General features: G+C 44.2%; 1 protein-coding gene across 1 annotated transcript; it reads left to right on the top strand.

Moving 5' to 3' along the window:
* The first annotated feature begins 3071 nt into the window (after positions 1–3071).
* Positions 3072–21514, top strand: LOC117481297 (protein asteroid homolog 1-like). The gene is made up of 9 exons (XM_034128933.1): positions 3072–3325; positions 13719–13777; positions 14566–15354; positions 16247–16405; positions 17408–17606; positions 18127–18240; positions 18296–18320; positions 18487–18689; positions 19649–21514. Exons 1-9 carry the CDS (start codon positions 3199–3201, stop codon positions 19876–19878), a joined length of 1905 nt encoding a protein of 634 aa, XP_033984824.1. The 5' UTR covers positions 3072–3198; the 3' UTR covers positions 19879–21514.
* Positions 21515–22306: the final 792 nt, after the last annotated feature.

Here is a 22306-nt window from a genome sequence, read left to right as displayed (position 1 = left end):
TGACATTGACGTTTTTTCCGACTTTTTACCAAGTGATAGTAAAGATCACTCCTTCATAGGCTAACAAACTATATCTTTTTCTTTTTCTATTTTTTTTTTTGCCTAAAGAAGAAAAGGACACTTTAACAAAGGACGTTTTTATTCTTAAAAGTTTTTTCCTTGATTGTCTCCTACATCATTTTTCAGTTGTGTAATTATTATGTTGATATAATTAGGGGCCGGAATGTAGGAGCCACATTTGAAGTAGTAGTTTCTGTGTTTATTACGGTACATGTTTTTGAGTCACTATAGGTGGTGGGCGTGTCAAAGGATTGGTGTGGTGACGTTTGCGGTTATATCCGGTTGCTTTTACCTGCACACTTTGTGATAGATGGAGGGGGAGTGAGCTGGAGAAGGACAATTTTTGTTGACCGCACGCACGCACGGACGCATGCACACATAATATACATATGGATATGGACTATTGAACTTTTGCTAAGAAAATAAAAGGTCAAACGCATACTGTTTGGAAAGACTGAGTTTTTGCGCGTCCACAGTGTTTTTTCTCTTGTTTAGTCCCTCGCGGCACTTTGTTTGAAAGTTTACTGCCGCAATAGTGAGCTTTAATAAAAAAGCTGATGAACGTAAATAACATCGCATGAAACACATAGGTAACACGAGGAAGATACAATACCAAAAACGATCGTGACCAACATGGAGGGAGACAGGTAAAACCAACAATGAACCGACAAGGCACACAGGGGAAGACGAGACTAAATACAGAGAGGGGTAATCACAAGACAAGACACAGCTGGGGTAAGGGAGGCAGAAACACAAGGGCAACAGGTGAACACAATCAGACACACCAGGGAAACTAACGACAGGAAGGCAAACACAGGAAGAAGGAACAGAGAAGAAGAAAACATTTCAAAACAAAGGTGGAAAATGAAAACATAAATACAAGAGTAGTCGGTAGAACCCCCAATGGGACAGGACATGGAGTTGGCAAGACCCCCGGCAGGAGAATAGTCGGCGGGACCTCCAACAGCACAGGACATAGGGTTGGCAGGACCCCCGGCAGAAGAGTAGTCGGCGGGACCCCCAATGGGACAGGACATGGAGTTGGCAAGACCCCCGGCAGGAGAGTAGTCGGCGGGACCTCCAACGGCACAGGACACAGGGCTGACAGGACCCCCGGCAGAAGAGCAGTCGGCGGGACCCCCAATGGGACAGGACATGGAGTTGGCAAGACCCCCGGCAGGAGAGTAGTCGGCGGAACCTCCAACAGCACAGGACATAGGGTTGGCAGGACCCCCGGCAGAAGAGTAGTCGGCGGGACCCCCAACGGGACAGGACATAGGATTGGCAAGACCCCCGGCAGAAGAGTAGTCGGCGGGACCCCCAATGGGACAGGACATGGAGTTGGCAAGACCCCCGGCAGGAGAGTAGTCGGCGGGACCTCCAACAGCACAGGACATAGGATTGGCAGGACCCCCGGCAGAAGAGTAGTCGGCGGGACCCCCAATGGGACAGGACATGGAGTTGGCAAGACCCCCGGCAGGAGAGTAGTCGGCGGGACCTCCAACGGCACAGGACATAGGATTGGCAGGACCTCCGGCAGAAGAGTAGTCGGCGGGACCTCCAACGGGACAGGACATAGGGTTGGCAAGACCCCCGGCAGAAGAGTAGTCGGCGGGACCTCCAACGGTACAGGACATGGGGTATGCAGCTGCCGTAGAGCCAACAGGACACGGGGGGCTGGCGTCGGCCGGAGAGCCAACAGGAGACGAGGTGCTGGAGTGGGCCGAACCACTGACAAAACACGGGGGGCTGGCGTTGGCCGGGGAGCCAGTACTGGAGCCGAAACTGAAGCCGGAACCATGGCTGCTGGGGACAGAACTGGGGCCGGAACCATGGCTGCTGGGGCCAGAACTGGGGCCGGAACCATGGCTGCTGGGGCCAGAACTGGGGCCGGAACCATGGCTGCTGGGGCCAGAACTGGGGCTGGAACCATGGCTGTGTGGGCCGGTTCTGGAGCCGGAACCATGACTGTGTGGGCCGGTACTGGAGCAGGCACCATGGCTGCTGGGCACGGAACCGGAACACGGAACCATGACTGTGTGGGATGGTACTGGAGCACGGTACCATGACTGTGTGGACGGGCACTGGAACACGGAAACATGACTGTAAGGTCCAGTTCTGGAGCAGTGACCATGGCTGCTGGGCACGGAACAGAAGCCTGAACCCTGGCTGTGTGAGCCAGGTAATGGAGCACGGAAGCATGGCTGTGTGGGCCGGTACTGGTGCACGGATCCATGGCTGTGTGGGCCGGTACTGGATTACGAGCTGGCTTCCTGACCTTGCGTTTCTTTGAGGTCTTTTGGAGGCTCCGTGGACCTCCAAACGCCAGGCGGGATCCCAAAAAAGGGTCAGAGAATGGAGACTGGCACTCAGGGCTACGCGAAAAAACTCTGAGCCATTCAGGCAACGAGCTCCTCAGGCAACGAGCTCCTCAGCCATGGCACGTTAGACACCTCCATTTGTGCCTTCTTGAGGATAGCCTCTTTGTCCCTTCTTGACGAGGTTCCACTCCACTCGGCATAATAACATTGAAGGGAAAAGTCTAGATCGAACAGATCTAACTCAAAATCTTCAATATCCGCTGCGTCCATATTTGGTCGGTTCATTCTGTTAAGGTTCGGCAAAAGGTAGGACCCAAATGCAGATTAAAAGGGAAGCGGGTTTCAAAACAAAAGTGAGCTTTAATAAAAAAGCTGATGAACGTAAATAACATCGCATGAAACACATAGGTAACACGAGGAAGATACAATACCAAAAACGATCGTGACCAACATGGAGGGAGACAGGTAAAACCAACAATGAACCGACAAGGCACACAGGGGAAGACGAGACTAAATACAGAGAGGGGTAATCACAAGACAAGACACAGCTGGGGTAAGGGAGGCAGAAACACAAGGGCAACAGGTGAACACAATCAGACACACCAGGGAAACTAACGACAGGAAGAAGGAACAGAGAAGACACAAGGAGGAAAACATTTCAAAACAAAGGTGGAAAATGAAAACATAAATACAAAACCGTAACAGACTGGGAGCTGCTGTGATGTGAGGAAAGTGAAACTTAAGGGAGGGAGGAGGTGCAGCAGCTCCTATAAGAGCGGAGCCCCCCCACCGGCTCCTCCGTAACTCTCTGCCCAGGATGGGAGTCCAAGGCCTGACCACTCTGCTGGAGAAACACCGGAGGATCTACCGGGATCGCCGCCTCTCTCACAGCTGGCTGCTGATCGACGGCAGCAACCTCTGCCACTGGCTGTACGTCAAATCAGGTGAGTACTGCAGTACACAGAACAGTACTCAGATCTTGTACTTGAGTAGAAGTACCAGAGTGTAGGAATACTTTGTTACAGTAAAAGTCCTGCATTCAAAATGTTACTCAAGTAAAAGTAGAAAAGTATTATCATCAAAATATAGTTAAAGTACCAAAAGTAAAAGTAGTCATTGTGCAGATTGGTCCATTTCAGAATAATATATGTTTTATAATTATTGATCATTAAAGTGTTATCAAAGCTGGTTAAGGTGCAGCTAGTTTTAATGAGTTTGTATACTGCAGGGTAGCTTGTGAATTTTCTCCAGGTGTAACTAAAGTCTGATTTAAGACTATATTATAGTTCACATCATAAATCCAAATCTGTCAAGTAACTAAAGGTATTCAATAAATGTAGTGGAGTAAAAGTACACCATTCACCTATGAACTGTAGTGGAGTAGAGTACAACGTACCTTAAAAATTGACTTTTAACTGAAGGTAGATAGTGTAGAAATACTGTAAGACAAGCAAAAGTCCTGCATTCAAACTCTTACTTCAGTACCAAAAGTAAAATAACTCGTTTGCTATTTAGGAATCGTATATAATAATAATTTTATTTATAGAGTTAAAAAGTTATGTTGTTAATAAATTAAAGCAGACTCGTACTTCCCCCGCTGGTAATGTCTCTATACAGTACGAGTATATATACTGACAGATCATCATATTGGATTGTAGTCCTAGAGACACAGCTCTGATGACGTCAGTGTACTAAAAATACATTTATGAGTTTTTATGAACTGTTAAGGGTTTATTTGAGTAGAAGAAGGAATCAAAGTCAAAGGTTAACTTTATTGTCAATCTTTCAGTTTTGTGAACAGACAGAGATCGAAATACTGTTTCCCACAATCCAGAGGATTACAAATATATAGGCTATATAAAAAAAGAAATACATATATGTATATATACATACATACACACCTGTACCCACACTTATATATATATATACACACATACATAATCAACATAGCATACCTGCAAATGTATATAGGCTACAACTAACTGAACACGTAGTTTTCTGTGTACTGTAATTTACCTCAGCTCTGTCTCTGTTTCAGAGTGAGTCTGTCTCATAACTGTAAGTGTTTGTCAGTATATCTGAAATGACTAGGTTAGCTACGTTAGCTAGCTAGTTTACAGCAGATTTGCAGTAACATCAGAAGGTGTCATGTGATCACATTCAAATAAGACCATAAAACATTTTAGGTAAATTTCCAACAACAGAGACAGTTGTTCAGCTTTATAATCCTGAACGTCACCAAGCGCTCCGGTCCCAGCTGTGTGCGTCACTTTTTAGTGTCCCTGTGGTGGGAATGTATTTATCAAATGTGGATAGAGAATCAAACCATTCAGCTGTCTTTTCCATATTTTATTTCTTGCAAGAAAGTTCAGTCAGTCATACAGAGAGCATACAGTCTGCAGAGTGAAAGACCCAGGCTGCAGTAGAATAGTCCAAAAATCAGCTACTATCGTCTATTCCTATCGTCTATTCCTTGACCTCTGTGTGAAACGTCACGGGGTTAAGGAATAGTGGAGAGGAGAATTCAAAAGGACTTAGAAGAGACTGCGGTGCTTTGAGAATCGACTGCACTTTCACTATCCAACGTTTATGATGCGCCAGCGGACGACATTAATATGTATACGCGTCTGCTGTGGGGAAAACTACAGTTTTCTATACAGCGGACTACATGGATGTTTAATAAGAACGGACTACTGTAAACTCATCTAGAGACTCTGCACCGTGCGATGGTGTTGTTTTATGCTTTATGAACAGGGACAACAGAGAAACATATTCTTCATGACCAAAGTTGGAATTGAAATAAAAAAGGAAAGTGAAACTTATGCTCGTCACCCTCTCCCTCCGGTCCACATTAATACAAATGATCCCAATACGTATTATTGTATGAAAAGATCTTAAAATAAATACAAATGTATGTATTATAAATGTTAGTCCTTGACATCTATCACTGTGTATATCACCATTCAAACATCTTTTAAAAGTTTAACAAACCCCACCTAGCTCAGTAAACACTGTGAAATTATGACTTTATTTGATCATTTCAGTAAAAACTAACGTTCATATTTCTCTTTTTGATTTTAATACTGATGAACGTTAAAAACAAAGCACTTTGGCAAGTTACCACAGATGTTTTAAAAGGCTTATATAATACATTAACCATGCTTTACCTGAACCTCATCATGACACTATAGGACGGCAGGATTGTAATTTCCCGTGTTCAGTGAATGCAATTATTATGTAAAAGATTATTTCCAAGGCACACCTTGATATGCTCATTATAGTTATACAAAAAATAAGAGAATAAATGAAAAACAGTTATGAAATACTATATGACAGTAAAACAAGAATACAGTTTAAAAGGGGAGTGATTTGTAAAATATCCATAAAGAAAAAGAAAATCTGTTTACAGTTCTGTTTCATATGGGTGTTGAGAGATGTATCCATAGATCTCTTAATTTTGCTCTCAAAGTGCACCAGATTGATGCTTTTAACTTCAATATTTAAAAATCTTCCCGGGGGAGCATGCCCCCAGACCCCCCTAGAGGAGGTGAGGACCCCCTTAGAGGAGGTGAGGACCCCCCTAGAGGAGGTTAGGTCCACTCCCCACTTGTAAAAATAGCACTTTACCACTGTAGCGCCCGGTACCTTAATGGGAAACCCTACATGTTTGAGCACCCTCTCTGAAACGTCAAGCTACCCCACAGCACCCCCAAAAGAAAATCTCTGGCGCCGCCACTGTGGGCTAAGCCCCAAATGTTTGAGTAGTATGAAGCTGCAGCCTGAGGCTGCACTCTCAGGACCACACTCTCAGGACCACACTCTCTCAACTGTTGAAATATAAGACTATGAAAAAGTTATCTCAGTGGGTCTCAAACGGTTTGGTCACAAATTATTCAAAAGATTATTTCCGCGGCACACCTTCATATGATCATTATAGTTATAAAACAAATAAGAGAATAAAGGAAAAACAGTTATGAAATACTATATGGCAGTAAAACAAGAATAGAGTTTAAAAGGGGAGTGATTAGTAAAATATCCATAAAGAAAAAGTACATCTGTTTACAGTTCTGCTTCATATGGGTGTTGAGAGAGGTATCCATAGATCTCTTCATTTTGCTCTCAAAGTGCACCAGATTGATGCATTTAACTTTAATATTTAAAAAAAAAATCTTCCTGGGGGAGCATCCCCCCGGACCCCCCAGAGAAGGTGAGCCCCCCACTCATAAAAAACACCACTTTACCCCTGCATATATGCCGTGAGCTGATTATCGAGCCTTCATTGTAACAGTCGCGGGTGTACTGTGTGTGTGCGTGTGGGGAGTGTTGCAGTGAAAAATGCCACTGTAGTGCCGCCGCCACTGTGGGCTAAGCCCCGAATGTTTTCAGGTCCAGGCGACGCCCCTGGTAAACGCTGTAACTTTATTTGATCATTTTGCAAAAATCAGCGTAATGCTCATATTTCTCCTTTTGGTTTAACATATTGTTGAATGTTTATAACATATAAACACTTTAGTTAGTAAGATGTGGTTCAATAAGCAGCGTAACTTACACGATCTGCGTTTGGTTGTTTCTGTGAATGGTTATGTTTGGTTAGTGCATGGAATTGTGGGACAGCATCATCTCCTCTCCTTTCCTAAAGGATGGTGTATCCTAAAGGAGATAATGAAGGAAGCATTGAGGCTCTTTTCCTATGATATAAAGAACTCTCTTATCATAGCTGCAGCTTAAAGACTTCCGGGCCAATTCCTCAGCTAGAAACTTCCTGAGAGGAAAAGAAGGTTTCTGTTTCATATGGGTGTTGAGAGATGTATCCATAGATCTCTTAATTTTGCTCTCAAAGTGCACCAGATTGATGCTTTTAACTTCAATATTTAAAAATCTTCCCGGGGGAGCATGCCCCCAGACCCCCCTAGAGGAGGTGAGGACCCCCTTAGAGGAGGTGAGGACCCCCCTAGAGGAGGTTAGGTCCACTCCCCACTTGTAAAAATAGCACTTTACCACTGTAGCGCCCGGTACCTTAATGGGAAACCCTACATGTTTGAGCACCCTCTCTGAAACGTCAAGCTACCCCACAGCACCCCCAAAAGAAAATCTCTGGCGCCGCCACTGTGGGCTAAGCCCCAAATGTTTGAGTAGTATGAAGCTGCAGCCTGAGGCTGCACTCTCAGGACCACACTCTCAGGACCACACTCTCAGGACCCTAGTTGTTTTGCAACATCGCCACCTAGTGAGCAGGAGACATGAATATGAACGACAACGCAGAGAGTGTGAGTAGTGTGAAGTGCTTTTAAAGTTTTATTTGTTTAACATTAATAACAATTCCGGTGTCTTGAAATGAAGTGTGATTAGCTAACATTAACTATGATAGTCTTAAGGCAATACAAACAAACATCTGTTAGCTTATGATAGCTTCTAACAGTATTAAAGGCACTAAAAACAATTATTTGTTAGCTATAGCTTTCGGCAAAAGCTAATGCTAATAGCATTAGCTTCATTAGCATATTTGATTATTTGTTTAATGAAACTGTAGCGTGATTTTGGCAAGCCCAACTAGGTGTCCTACATTAATTGTTGATTTAATCACTAATTACAGTAAGAGTGTGAGTAATGTGAATCATGTTGTTTGTTTAAAGTTAACAGCTAAATGTCATCTGTTAGCCTATGATGACTCGCTGCAAAACCAACTGTTAGCCTTTTTGTTTATTTGTATAATGAAACCGTATGTTATGGTTATGTTATTTAGCAGAGGCTTTTATCCAAAGTGACTCACAAAAAACATAAAAGAACCATAATTAACATTAAATTATCAATACAAATAGTTACATAGTCAGTTACATTACGTATTACATTTTTAACAGGGTAATTAGTCATCTGTAACCTACATTTAAAAAAAGTAAACTTCCCAACCCTGATCATTAATTATAGTCAGCTAATTAATTAAACTTCAAAGGATGACAAAATCATGTCAATATGATCTGTCTGTCCGCTACATTAAATCAGCAGTAGCCTAATATAAGTTCTGTCTTCAGTGTAAATGCTTCTTTAATAGTCATTGTATTACTATTTGAATTCATTGTAAATAATCTTAACTGTGCTGACTGCCTGTTTACTGTTTATCAGACAGTCTCATCATTTTGACATGTTTTGTAATATTGCATGAGGTGTTTTAGTCAGTTATTATGTCGGTCTATTCTGTAGGTTAGAATCTGTCGTGTCAGAATCTAACAATTAGGCCTAATTTAGTCTGTGAAAGTATTTCAAAATGTTCAGTTTGACCAATTAGGCTCTCTCTTTTTCAAGATGCATATTTCAATCCAAGAAGGGGGCTTCCCGGGGTACTGCAGCTGGAGCTGTTGTCTGGTGGTTGAGGGAACAGCAGACGCCGCCTCACCCCAGTGAAGAATCCACAGTGCCCAATAAATAAAAATGTATTCTGCACTGAAATTCCTCTCGTCAAATTGCATATTTATCTTTTGCAGCCTGGTGCATAAACACACTAACAGTTGTTTTTGAGTAATCTAGCACCTCTTCAAAGACACATTTGATTTGATTTATTTCGAACGTGTAATACAATAAAAAAAATATATATAATAATGAAATGAAACAAGAGAATTATGATACTGTAGAAACATAAGCAGTATCAAATTGATTCAAAGGAGTTTACACTTATTTAACCCCACCCCTTCTCCCAAAAACTAAATTAACAGTTTTCTTTTAACAAAATATACATCTAAATGTATGTCTACATACAATATACATTTACAATTATAAATAGATTATATCATTATTACTACAATATATATATATATATATTTATGTTGTATGTCAAATTTGATAAGACAAATATAAAAGACTATCTTTTTACATCTGACATACAAAATACATTTGTTATTAAAAATCAAAAACATATTAACAACAACTTGTTGTTAATAATAATAATAATGTAATTTCAGTAAGAAAAACATATTTTCATGCATTTTTAGATGGTTAATAACAAGCATTACAATGTCTAAAGAGACTCGCAGTGTATGAGACTCAATACTCGCTGGTTGTACTTTTGCGGTCATCCAATCCGCTAGGTGGCGATGTTGCAAAACAACGAGGGTCCTGAGAGTGTGGTCCTGAGAGTGTGGTCCTGAGAGTGCAGCCTCCGAGGCTGCAGCTTCATACTATTGAAATGTTTCCAGGTCCAGGAAACGCCCCTGGTCTAAGTTATCTCAGTGGGTCTCAAACGGTTTGGTCACAATTGATGTAAACAAATATTTCCAAGGCACACCTTTATAATTATTAGGATAAATAACAACAGGTTTGAAATCATTCCAATGTATACTATAGGACAGTAACCAATAATATCGTTTAAAACTGGAGATATTAAAAAAAATGCATGAATAAATAAATGTTAACTAAAACTAAGATATAAATGAACAACAAAAATAAAATACGTTACATTTATTTGTTATTGGCTATGGTAGGTTATTGGTTATGTTCACATACTTATTTGATTATTAAAATGTAAACCGATCTTTTTCATATGGGTGTTTAAAGTTGTACCCCCTAGATCTAGTCTCTAGTAATTCTGCTCAAAGTGCACCAGATTGAAGCATTTTACTTTAAAATGTTTTAAAATATCTTGCCGGGGGGCATACCCCCGGACCCCCTAGAGGATGTGAAGTCCACCCCCCAATTAAAACATGTTCATACAATAATAAATACATTTGCACCCACTAGCACCCCGGCGTTCGCGACACAGGGCTTCATCACATAACTTTACATGGGGCCAGAAGTTGGAGTACCAAACACTGACTCCTGGTACTCATCTGAGTACCTCACTGAGAAGGTTATGTGCACCCCTCTTAATAAGCACCGTAACTTTCATGATATAATTTCTTGGTCATAATCGGTTGTTTCCGTGAACGGCCGAATGTTGTGTGATGGCAAATGCTGCGGCCGCAAGTCATTTTCAAACCTCCTTTCCTATCATCTAGAGAATTCAAACAGCTCTTATCATGGTGGCCACTGAGGTACTTCCGGGTCATTTCACTCCGTTAGGAAGGTTCCTAAGCAAAACTGACAATTCGACTGCAGCCCAAGAATAGAGTTTGGGTTGCATATTTAAACACAGAGAGGAGAAAGGGAGGGGTTGAGCTTGGTGATAATGAAAGGAGCATTCTGGAAGTTTAGGGAGTTAGGGAGGCCATATCAGGATGTTCTCAGTTCAACAGAGTTGAAGGTCATACTGTTGGTGCACATAGAGTGTAACTAACAACATTGCAACACATTTTCTTAATACAGACTTTTCCCATAGCTAAAATGTGTGAGAAGTAGTAAATATAGATAAATATTAGCAAATAACAATCACACAATGATTCTATTTAAGTAAGTAAATGAGCAGAATATTTTTCTATGACAGTCCACTGGTCTCCGTTGTGTTTTGAGCTTCTTGCAGCGTTTTGTATTTGCAGCGTTTGGTTTCTGCGGCTTTTAGTAAACGCTGCGCATGTTTCCTCAAGTTGCTGAATGTTTTCTAAATGCTGCATGTGTTGTCAAGTTGCTGAAGATGTTTCTGCATGTGTACAGGAACATTTGTGTTTTTATATTTGCACTGTTATAAAACCGCAGGATGTTCCTCCTAATAGAGTGGCGAAGTCCCTCCCCTTCCGGTTGAGCCCCATGGGACCTTATTTCGGAAAAGTTATGCATTGAAGTCAATGGAGAGAGAAAGATTATCTTTCGATCCCGTTTGAATTGTGCCACGAATTACACATATGATGTTTGTCAATTTAAAAGATAATTTTGCAAGTCAAAATTTTTTAAATGTGTCGTAAAACTGTGAAGTAACACATTTGTTTGTGTGAAAGGCTCAATGAACTACATCTCTGGTCAACCACACACGTCACCAAGATGGCCGTCACTACTGTCTTGTCAACAAACGATTGACTATCACCACAATGAAACACGTCCTGAAGAATGTCATGCAAAGCCTGCCTTCCTTTGATTCTCTCTGAACTGCCTGGTCGTTTTAATGTTTAATGTCAACCATTTGTGCAGATAGCATGAAGTAGAAAAGATCGCCGATGCTAACGTTAGCGTTAGCATTTCTCCCCCGGAATTAAATGGTGTATTATAGAATGATCACACCGGTGACAGTACTATTCAAAGGGTTCACGAAATATGACTACTACTCTTACTGTTTAACATTTTGGGTTACTTAATGTTACTTCATGTTAAGGCTAATAAAAATGACAAGGCTGTAATGCTAACTAACGTGCTAGCTACTAGCTAGGTAGCTAACTTGATCAAGCCACTCCTGGTCGTTTCATCAGACGGGAAGCAAAAGAACGAGCAAGACCCATTGCTGGTATAATAACAACCTGGTACTAAGCACACAGGCATCTTGTTAAAGTTATCTTATCTTAGCCAGTGCCATATAGATAGATTATATCTATATTGCGCTGATCTTAGGTATCTGAATGGTGGAGGTAAACAATTGTGACATCACTTACGCGACTCTGGGATTTGTAGTCTTTCTAGTTACGTATTTTTCATAGTCTTATATTTCAACAGTTTTACGACAAACTGTGACTTTTTTGACATGGAAATGATTTTTTAAGATTGACAAACATCATATGTGTAATTCATGGCACAATTCAAACGGGATCGAAAGATAAGTTTTCTCTCCCCATTGACTTCAATGCATAACTTTTCCGGAATAAGGTTCCATACCCCGGAAGTCAGTGGGAGGGACTTCGCCACTCTATGGAAATGTTTTATGCCGTTGTAGAGCGTTTACACCTGTCAGCCACCGTAAAAAAGTATCTTAAAAAACCCAACTCAGTAAACGCCAGTGGCGTCGCCTGGCCTGGGCATCCGGGGCTTTAGCCCCGAATGTTTTTTCTGTAGCCCCGGACAATTCTCCCTCAATAATATAATACATTAACCGTGCTTTACGTGAACCTCATCATGACACAAGAGAGGACGGCAGCACTGTAATTTCCCGTGTTCAGTGAATGCAACAGAGGTATGACACCAGACCAATCAGAGAGTTGCATGGAAATAAACGTGTGCTTGTGTCATTCAAGCTTGGCTCTGTGTGTGTGTGTGGCAATAGCGCATTTAGTGTGATAGAGAGAGAGAGAGAGGGAGAGAGGGACCAGTGCCAGCATGGACCGTGTTGTTAGCATCTGGTTAGCTAGCTGCACTAACGGACATAAGGAGCTGTTTGTTCCACAAGAAGCTAGAGGAGAGTCCTCTCCTCTCAGACTGAGAGACTCAGGTGAGCTAAAGGACTCTCTGAGTGTTTAGATAGTTAACTTTAGTCTAAGTTATCTCAGTGGGTCTCAAACGGTTTGGTCACAAATTATTCAAAAGATTATTTCCGCGGCACACCTTCATATGATCATTATAGTTATAAAACAAATAAGAGAATAAAGGAAAAACAGTTATGAAATACTATATGGCAGTAAAACAAGAATAGAGTTTAAAAGGGGAGTGATTAGTAAAATATCCATAAAGAAAAAGTACATCTGTTTACAGTTCTGCTTCATATGGGTGTTGAGAGAGGTATCCATAGATCTCTTCATTTTGCTCTCAAAGTGCACCAGATTGATGCATTTAACTTTAATATTTAAAAAAAAAAATCTTCCTGGGGGAGCATCCCCCCGGACCCCCCAGAGAAGGTGAGCCCCCCACTCATAAAAAACACCACTTTACCCCTGCATATATGCCGTGAGCTGATTATCGAGCCTTCATTGTAACAGTCGCGGGTGTACTGTGTGTGTGCGTGTGGGGAGTGTTGCAGTGAAAAATGCCACTGTAGTGCCGCCGCCACTGTGGGCTAAGCCCCGAATGTTTTCAGGTCCAGGCGACGCCCCTGGTAAACGCTGTAACTTTATTTGATCATTTTGCAAAAATCAGCGTAATGCTCATATTTCTCCTTTTGGTTTAACATATTGTTGAATGTTTATAACATATAAACACTTTAGTTAGTAAGATGTGGTTCAATAAGCAGCGTAACTTACACGATCTGCGTTTGGTTGTTTCTGTGAATGGTTATGTTTGGTTAGTGCATGGAATTGTGGGACAGCATCATCTCCTCTCCTTTCCTAAAGGATGGTGTATCCTAAAGGAGATAATGAAGGAAGCATTGAGGCTCTTTTCCTATGATATAAAGAACTCTCTTATCATAGCTGCAGCTTAAAGACTTCCGGGCCAATTCCTCAGCTAGAAACTTCCTGAGAGGAAAAGAAGGTTTGCAGAGCATGTGTGAAAAGAGCTTTCGTATTGCTGTGTTCAATGTGTTCAATGTGTTCCATGTGTTTCCTGTTATTGACTGCTCAGGTCTGGACCAGAATCACGGCGGGGAGTATACTGCGTTCGCGGCCCTTATTGAGAGGTTTGTAATGGCGCATTTCCACTACACGGTCGGCCTCGGCCACACTCGGTACGGCTCGGTACGGCTTGGCCGCGTTGGGCCTTAACAGGGCCGACTCACTTCATGCTGCGCTTCCATTACAGTTTAGGAACTGGGGTAGTTACTATAGTAACGCAGTGTAGGCGGAGCCGTGACGTCATCTTCAATGAGAACTCCAGAAACACAACACAGCCGTTAGCTGTTAGCACTCAGAGCTCACAGCTCCTTATATATGTTCAGAAACTCGACAAAAGTTAAACAAGTACACACCACAGACTGCCTGTGTCATGGTGAATACAGTCGCTGCTTTATTTATGTCTGTATAGGCCGTTGTTGTGAGTGTGGACGGTCAGAGCATATACTGCGTTAGCTTAGCCAATCTCCATCTAGAAAAACACGCATTTTAAAAGGTTTTTCGCCTGCCGTCTGTCTGCAGACTTGACAAAGCATTAATTCATGGTTTTTACTAACCGGTATCAGTATGTTGTTACTTCGGCATCATTTTGAAACGTGTATTACAATTAAATCACGGTCAAATATGTCCATCTTGTTGTAGTTCTAGCCCTCTTGCCAGCGCTCCTCTCTCTAGTTTAGCATACTCAGCCCGACTCAGCCCTGTTTGTTGGCCCCGATAGAACCACAATTTTGTCGGGCCAGAAAAGAGGTGAAAAAGTGGCCCCGGGCCGGGCCGGGCCGTAACTAGGCCTAGTGGAAGCGCAACCAAAAACAGGTACGGCACGACACGGCACGCTTAAAGCGAGCTCCGCGCTGTAGTGGAACTGCGGCATTAAAGCGCTCAGAGACTGTCAGATCACGCCCTACATAGTGCTGGACGGAGGATCGGACATCTTAGAAAAGAAGAATGAAACCGTGATGCAGAGAACAGTGGATCGGATCAAACAAGTGCATCGAGCGGCGCAGGGCGGCCAGCGCGGCCAGCGCGAGAACATCATGCCGACGCTGGTGAAGCTGGTGTTCCGACAGACGCTGAGGCGGCTGGACGTCCAGGTGGCTCAGTGCTATGGAGAGGCTGACCCGGAGATCGCCACCCTGGCCCGGGAGTGGCAGTGCCCGGTGCTTTCCGGAGACAGCGACTTCTACATCTGCGACCTTCCGGAGGGGCTGCTGCCCCTCTCACACTTCCAGTGGGAGATGGTTGAGCGGAGGGGCTCCAACAGCTACATCCCCTGCAAGAGCTACAACACCTCCAGCTTCTGCATCTTCTATCAAATCCAGCGCCAGCTCCTGCCCGCCTTCGCCGCCCTGGCCGGGAACGACTACGTGAAGCTACACCGGCTGCAGGCGGGCGTCAGCTGGAATCAGTTCGCCCCGGCAGGCGGCGGGAACACGGGCCACCTGGACGGGCTGCTGTGCTGGCTGCAGAACTTCCAGAAGCCTCAGGAGGCCTTCGAGGCGGCGCTGGGGCTGATGGGAGAACTGAGCGGCAACAAAAAGGCGGAGGTGATGAAGGGCTTGAATCTGGGGATGGAGGAGTACCAACTTCCTCCCAGCGCCCTCAAGAAGTTCTTCATCCATGGGATAGCACCTCCATTCTCCACAGAAGTAATGATAATATATAACATTTAACTTTCATCCAAAGAGACTCAATATTCACCTCCATTCTTCACCTGATATAGGTCGCTTCCACATTTTGTGTGCCTTATTTTGTGTTCCAACTTCCGTTCAGAGCTATTACTTTGATATCAGCTTTATAGACCGTTTCTTGCCAAATAAAGTTTTTCCAAATAATGCATGGGATTACTGCGCTGTTTGGACCTGGGAAGAGCTGTTGGGCAGTATACAAAGTCATTAAAACTAGCTGCACCTTTACCAGCTTTGACAACACTTTAATGAATCAAAGATTATAAAACATATCATATATATTATTCTGAAATGGACCAATCTGCACAATGACTACTTTAAATGTTGCTACTTTAAAGGGGACCTATCATGCAAAATGCACTTTTGTACGTCTTTTATACATGAATATGTGTCCCCGGTGTTCCAGGGAACTCACCAAGTGTCAGAAAACACAACCCTCTCTATTTTCCTCCATAAAAAATCTCTAAAAAAGGGGCTGCAACAGATCTGATAAAAACTGATCCAGATTTGAACACTGTCCTGACGTCAGGACAGTGGCGCTACGGCTATTGGGTCAACTCCACCAATCAGTATGGTCCTACACTATATTATTCAAATATAGCATGATAGGTCCACTTTAACTATATTTTGATGATAATACTTGTTCTACTTTTACTTCAGTAACATTTTGAATGCAGGACTTTTACTGTAACAGAGTATTCCTACACTCTGGTACTTCTACTTTTACTCAAGTACAAGATCTGAGTACTTCTACTTTTACCCAAGTACAGGATCTGAGTTCTTCTACTTTAACTCCAGTACAGGATGTGAGTCCTTCTCCTCTAACAAGTATCCTCACTTTGTCCCCCTGGAGGTGGCTGGTGTCCCGGACTGGTCCCGGCTGCCTCTGATTCAGGCCTGGCTGCCGGCGGAATTCCTGGACGTGCTGCTGCTGCAGAGGATGAGATTCAGCGTCTTCGTGGATCTCGCCGCCGCACCAAGCGCTCACCTTACCGCCAGGCCGCTGCGGCAGGTGAAAAAAGACATTTAAAAAAATACAGATTTAAGTATTCTGACACAGAACGATTTTAGAAGCAATGTATTTATATTGCTAGTATGTTTCGTGCCTGCACCAAATAATAACAAATTAGAAAGAAAAAAAGATGACATAAAATACAGATTTCAGTATTCTGAGGCTCTGAACCTCATTTCTTTTCCTCACTGATGGCAAAAAAACTCAGACATTATACAATTTAAAATAAAAGGGATAGGGTTAGGCTTAGGGTACTGTAAGATATTGAGTAAGAACATGTTTTTATGAACCACACAGCTTCTGGTCTTCCAAGACCCGACCGGACAAAAAGACGTGTTGCAGGCACGAAACATACTACCAATAGAAATACATTGCATTTAAAATCGTTCTGTGTGACACGAAAAAAAGGTGAAAATCGTGTTGGTGAACACGAATCAATAGATTAAATTAATTTCGTGACTAATAACACGAAATGCCGTGAGACTGGGTTGGTTATTTCTGTGTTGGACCCTGAAGGAATCATCTCCCTGGTCCAATGGGATACCTCCATGTGATTTTGGATTATTTTATGATACTTACATGTTTAGTTCAGTAGGATAATCTCCACATGCTAACACCACTTTAAGATTTCTGAAGTAAAATGCTAATGTTGGGCTATAAAGGAACTACAGCACGGTCACATGACTTCACGTCACCACCGCTAAGCTAAAGGCGGCTAATGTTGGGCTATAAAGGAACTATAGCACGGTCACATGACTTCACGTCACCACCTCTAAGCTAAAGGCAGCTAATGTTGGGCTATAAAGGAAGTAAAGCATGGTCACATGACTTCTCGTCACCACCGCTAAGCTAAAGGCGGCTAATGTTGGGCGTGATGACGTTGAGTCGTGTCATTTAGACACTTGTTAGCCAGTTTTAATGTTTTTTAAATGGGGACATCTCCTCCTCCTCCTCCTCCTCCTCCTCCTCCTCCTCCTCCTCCTCCTCCTCCTCCTCCCCCAGGCGGAGGCCTCTCTATGTCTGCAGGTTCTCCTTGAGGCCCTGGGGGTCCCTGAGGCCTCCTTGGCCCCTGTGCCTCCCGCCCTGCGCCTCCCTGTGTGTGTCACCTGCTTCTGGCTGCAGAGAGCCCAGCCTCCTGCAGACGAGGAGGTGCTGAAGGCTCTGCTGCTCGGGCTGAGCTCCGGAGACGCCTTCAGGGGAGGTAAAACACACACACTCATTAAAAGATGAGAGCAGCGCTGCGTCACTTCCTGTCATTAATACCGCCACGCCCAATTTCCAGTGAAACCGTTCTCTTGATAATTGAAATGTAATTCTGTAAATTAAATAAAGCTGTGAATTGATTGTGAGGGAACAAATAATACAATGTTTCCCTCAGAGATGTAGTGGAGTGGAATCAACAAATAAAGCATCAAAAGTACCTCAAAATTGTACCTGAATAAATGTACTCAGGTATATCAAGTGTCAGACAATGAAAACAAATAGGAATACAGCCTGTGACTCAGAGGTGTGTGTGTGTGTGTGTGTGTGTGTGTGTGTGTGTGTGTGTGTGTGTGTGTGTGTGTGTGTGTGTGTGTGTGTGTGTGTGTGTGTGTGTGTGTGTGTGTGGTGTGTGTGTGTGTGTGTGTGTGTGTGTGTGTGTGTGTGTGTGTGTGTGTGTGTGTGTGTGTGTGTGTGTGTGTGTGTGTGTGTGTGTGTGTGTGTGTGTGTGTGTTTTTCAGCCCTGCCCCCCCCCAGACAGAAGCTGGACATGCAGGTGTCTCACTCTCTGAACCAGTGGCAGTCCTGCCTGAAGTCCAGCCTGCAGCTCAACCAACTGCTGGGCCGACCGCTACCCTGAGCCCCCCCTCTCCAGGTGAGTCCTACCTGAATCCCCCCTCTCCAGGTGAGTACTACCTGAGCCCCCCCTCTCCAGGTGAGACTTTCCTATGTTCCAGTAGTAAACAAAGGAGTCCAATGGAGGCGTTTAGCCTTTGTAGACCATTTACATCTCCTCTCTTGGCACACCTAATGTTCTAGTTGTATCCAAACTATTTTTGCAATGAAATAAAATATTAAGTTGACCTCCACCCATCCCTCAGGTTGTTTGAGGGGACGTTGGTTCACCAGCTGGTGCACAGGATGAGGTACGGGGGAAAGAAGAGGCCTTTCCTGAAGGAGGACCCCTGCAGTGTGATGCTGTTCGAAGCCATTCAGGCCGTGGTGCACCAGATCCCCCCTCAAGAGAGCCACAGGACGGGGGAGGATCGGCAGAGGCAGCCTCTGGACGACCTGACCTCCACCAGCTCTTCCCCCTGGAGGAGGACGAGGACGAGGACGAGGAGGACGAGGAGGAGGAGGAGGAGGAGGAGGAGGACGAGGACGACGAGGACGACGAGGACGACGAGGACGAGGAGGACGAGGACGACGAGGACGACGAGGACGAGGAGGACGACGACGACGACGAGGAGGACGAGGACGAGGACGACGACGAGGACGACGACGAGGACGAGGAGGACGACGACGAGGAGGACGACGACGACGAGGAGGACGACGACGACGACGAGGAGGAGGACGACGACGACGAGGACGACGACGACGACGACGACGACGACGACGACGACGACGACGACGACGAGGACGAGGACGACGACGAGGACGACGACGAGGAGGACGACGACGAGGACGACGACGAGGACGAGGACGACGACGACGACGACGACGACGAGGAGGAGGAGGACGACGAGGACGACGACGACGACGACGACGACGACGACGACGAGGACGAGGACGAGGACGAGGACGAGGACGACGAGGACGACGACGACGACGACGACGAGGAGGAGGACGAGGAGGACGACGACGACGACGACGACGAGGAGGAGGAGGAGGACGACGAGGAGGACGAGGACGAGGACGAGGAGGACGAGGAGGAGGACGACGACGAGGACGACGACGACGACGACGACGACGACGACGACGACGACGACGACGACGACGAGGACGAGGACGACGACGACGACGAGGACGACGACGAGGAGGAGGACGACGACGACGACGAGGAGGAGGACGACGACGACGAGGAGGAGGAGGAGGAGGAGGAGGACGACGACGACGAGGAGGACGACGACGACGACGACGACGACGAGGAGGACGAGGACGAGGACGAGGACGAGGAGGACGACGACGACGAGGACGAGGACGAGGACGACGACGAGGACGAGGAGGAGGATGACGACGACGAGGACGAGGACGAGGACGACGACGAGGACGAGGAGGAGGACGACGACGACGAGGACGACGACGAGGACGAGGAGGACGACGACGACGACGACGACGACGACGACGACAGCTCGGGGTGGGTGCAGGAGGATCTGCGCCTCAGCGAGCTGCTGTCAGTGAAAACTCGTTTCAGAGCGAAACACAGGAAGAACCGGAGCAAGAACCCGGAGCTGGCCCGCAAAGAGGAGCGCCGCGGCCGGGACCTGCTCTGAGCTCAAGGGAGGAAAACAAGCCGGGTTCATCAGACTCTCGTTAACGTCCCTCACATCAGTCTGATACATAATATTTACGTTACTCTGAAACAAGAAGCACTTCCTTTTTTAAATCTGCACACATTTTAATGCCAACACCTTTTTGCACATTTCTTTCTTCGTCTCTTTATGCCCTCAAGATTGTATATTTTTAATTAATGGTGATCAGCACTTGTTTTTTCTTATTTGCCCTTATTAAAATGTGATGCACTGTTCGATTGTTATTGAAAACACAAAAGAGTTTTAATAAGTGGAATTCACTGTAAAAATGTTATTTAAAAAAACGTGATAATTGTGTTTCTTTAGTCTCATGAATGTTAACGCTTTGTTCCTCACGTACGTTCTTAGTGACTGTTTGTTGGAGACATTTTTGTGCATTCGTTTACTTTTATTACATTACATGTTACTTGTTAGACGCCTGGAACCACACCCTTAAAACAACTGAAAGACCAAGGACAAACACTGAAGATAAAAGCCATGCAACACACTGCTGTTTTTAGTCATGTGACTGATCACCTGTTGGAGTTGTGTAAAGCTCAGCTGGAGTTTCCATGAGGTCAGTGTTTACTTGTCAAACCTAAACTCCTGCTTTGCATTGCTGTGTGCAGCGCCCCGCCAAGACAATGGTAGGGGAAACACTGCATACATAACATTCATCTGTTTGCAACTCATATATAATATATATCAATATTCAAATGACTGTATATAGACTATTCTGCACAGTTTCTATCATATTCTGTTCTATTTAATTTACTTAATGATGTAATATTTTATCTGTTTTATTGTGTTGCACTGTTGGAGGAGCCTGTGACCTAATATTTGCATTGTCATAACTACACTTTAGCTATGCACACATGACAATAAAAGCCTTGAAACTTGAAAATGCAAAAAGATATTTAGTGAGCTGTTCAAGTTGGGTCTGTTGATAATGCTGTCTCACATATAATTTATTCAACTTTCACCTACATTTATTGATATGTCTATTGTACTGGCTGGAGTACAAACATGTCATGTCTTGATGTTTTCAAACATTTGTATTAAATGAAGATGTGGAGTGCATATTTTCATAACTGGATCTTTAAAGCAATGCATGTTTTCTGCATTTAATGACGTAGGAGTCCTGGATATGTGTAAGGAACTACACTTCAAACGTCTAGATTCTGGTTTTAGGAGCACAATTGTCCTCTAATTCACATTAAACATCATCTTACCTTGGTCCTCCTGAACGTATCGGATGATGTTGCCGCAGACTCCGTACTCTGACACCGTGCAGGGGTCGCTCTCCCGAGCCTTCATGTTCTCTGACCTCCGGAACATCCTCCAGACCGCGGAGGAGACATGGCGCCGGGATTGGTGGCTCCCCGCCGGCTGAGGCAGCCCGGAGAGCCCCAGAGAGCTGAGGAAGAGCCGCTCCTGGGTCTTCATCTCCTCCACATGTGAGAGCGTACACACACAGAGGAAACACACCGCTAGCAGTAGCAGCACCACGAGAGTCATGATTGGCCTCATGTTGGACTGCATTCCATTTGCTGCTTCCTCACCTGAAACGCTGCTCCCAGAGAGAGGGACGTTTGATTTAACCTGTGAAACCTCCCGGTGTGTAGCTGCATGATCATTAGCCTATGTTAATGAGAAGCGGGCAGACAGGCAAGTGATAACGTGAGTGTGGTGGGCGGGAAGATAGAGACTGATCTCAGGTCAGGTCGGTAGGGAATCAATAAATGGTGATTTCTGACACCAACAATAAAGTTTGCAAAACCGGACATGGAGTTAGTTTGTTTAAACATTGTTGAATAATGTTTTGGTGAATAGTAATAATTATACCAACGTCTCTCCTCCATTCATGGCATAGTTGTATTCATCTGCCCTGCCCTTGGACCATTAAAGGCCGAATCTGTATGTCCCCATGACATTTTAGTTTATCACCACACACAATAGTTAAGGTTACATATGGAACATGTGTAAAAGAAAGCTGTTAAAATTAATTTATTGATCAAATAATACATGATTTACAAATAAATAAATCATATTAAGAGTAGGGTTGTTGCTTTGTCTGTTGAGTTCATATATCTAACAAAAACTTCCAAAACATTCAACAATTATTAAGTGGCCCCCCTGGAGTAGATTTGACCCATTTTCCATCGAGGTGGTTCCAGGACCTGTGACCGCTTGCCAAAGGAGCACTTGGGGTCAAACCATAGACTGTATGGAGTTTAAAACGAGTAATTCCTTTGAGTTTCACTTTCCGTTTCCAAACTTTACAAAAACATTCCTGCCAAGGGAGGCAAGTAAGTCATTTAAATGAGGAACTTTTTAAATAACATGAGTTAATATCTCAAAATAATGAATGAATAATACAAAATAGAGACTTTATATTACAAAATAAAAC

The sequence above is a fragment of the Trematomus bernacchii genome, unplaced genomic scaffold (genome assembly GCF_902827165.1).
Source record: "Trematomus bernacchii unplaced genomic scaffold, fTreBer1.1, whole genome shotgun sequence".
Classification (NCBI taxonomy): Eukaryota; Metazoa; Chordata; class Actinopteri; order Perciformes; family Nototheniidae; genus Trematomus; species Trematomus bernacchii.
The sequence above is the reverse complement of the archived record's forward strand: the minus strand, read 5'-3'. Positions and strand labels throughout refer to the sequence as shown.

What these genes read in the sequence shown, in the direction of transcription:
- LOC117481297 (XM_034128933.1), top strand. Translation starts at nt 3,199, where the DNA reads ATGGGAGTCCAAGGCCTGACCACTCTGCTGGAGAAACACCGGAGGATC. An exon ending in CTGGCTGTACGTCAAATCAG is followed by an intron (nt 3,326 to 13,718) that starts GTGAGTACTGCA and finishes TTGACTGCTCAG; the next exon opens with GTCTGGACCAGAATCACGGC. An exon ending in GGACGACCTGACCTCCACCA is followed by an intron (nt 18,690 to 19,648) that starts GCTCTTCCCCCT and finishes ACGAGGACGACG; the next exon opens with ACGAGGACGAGGAGGAGGAC.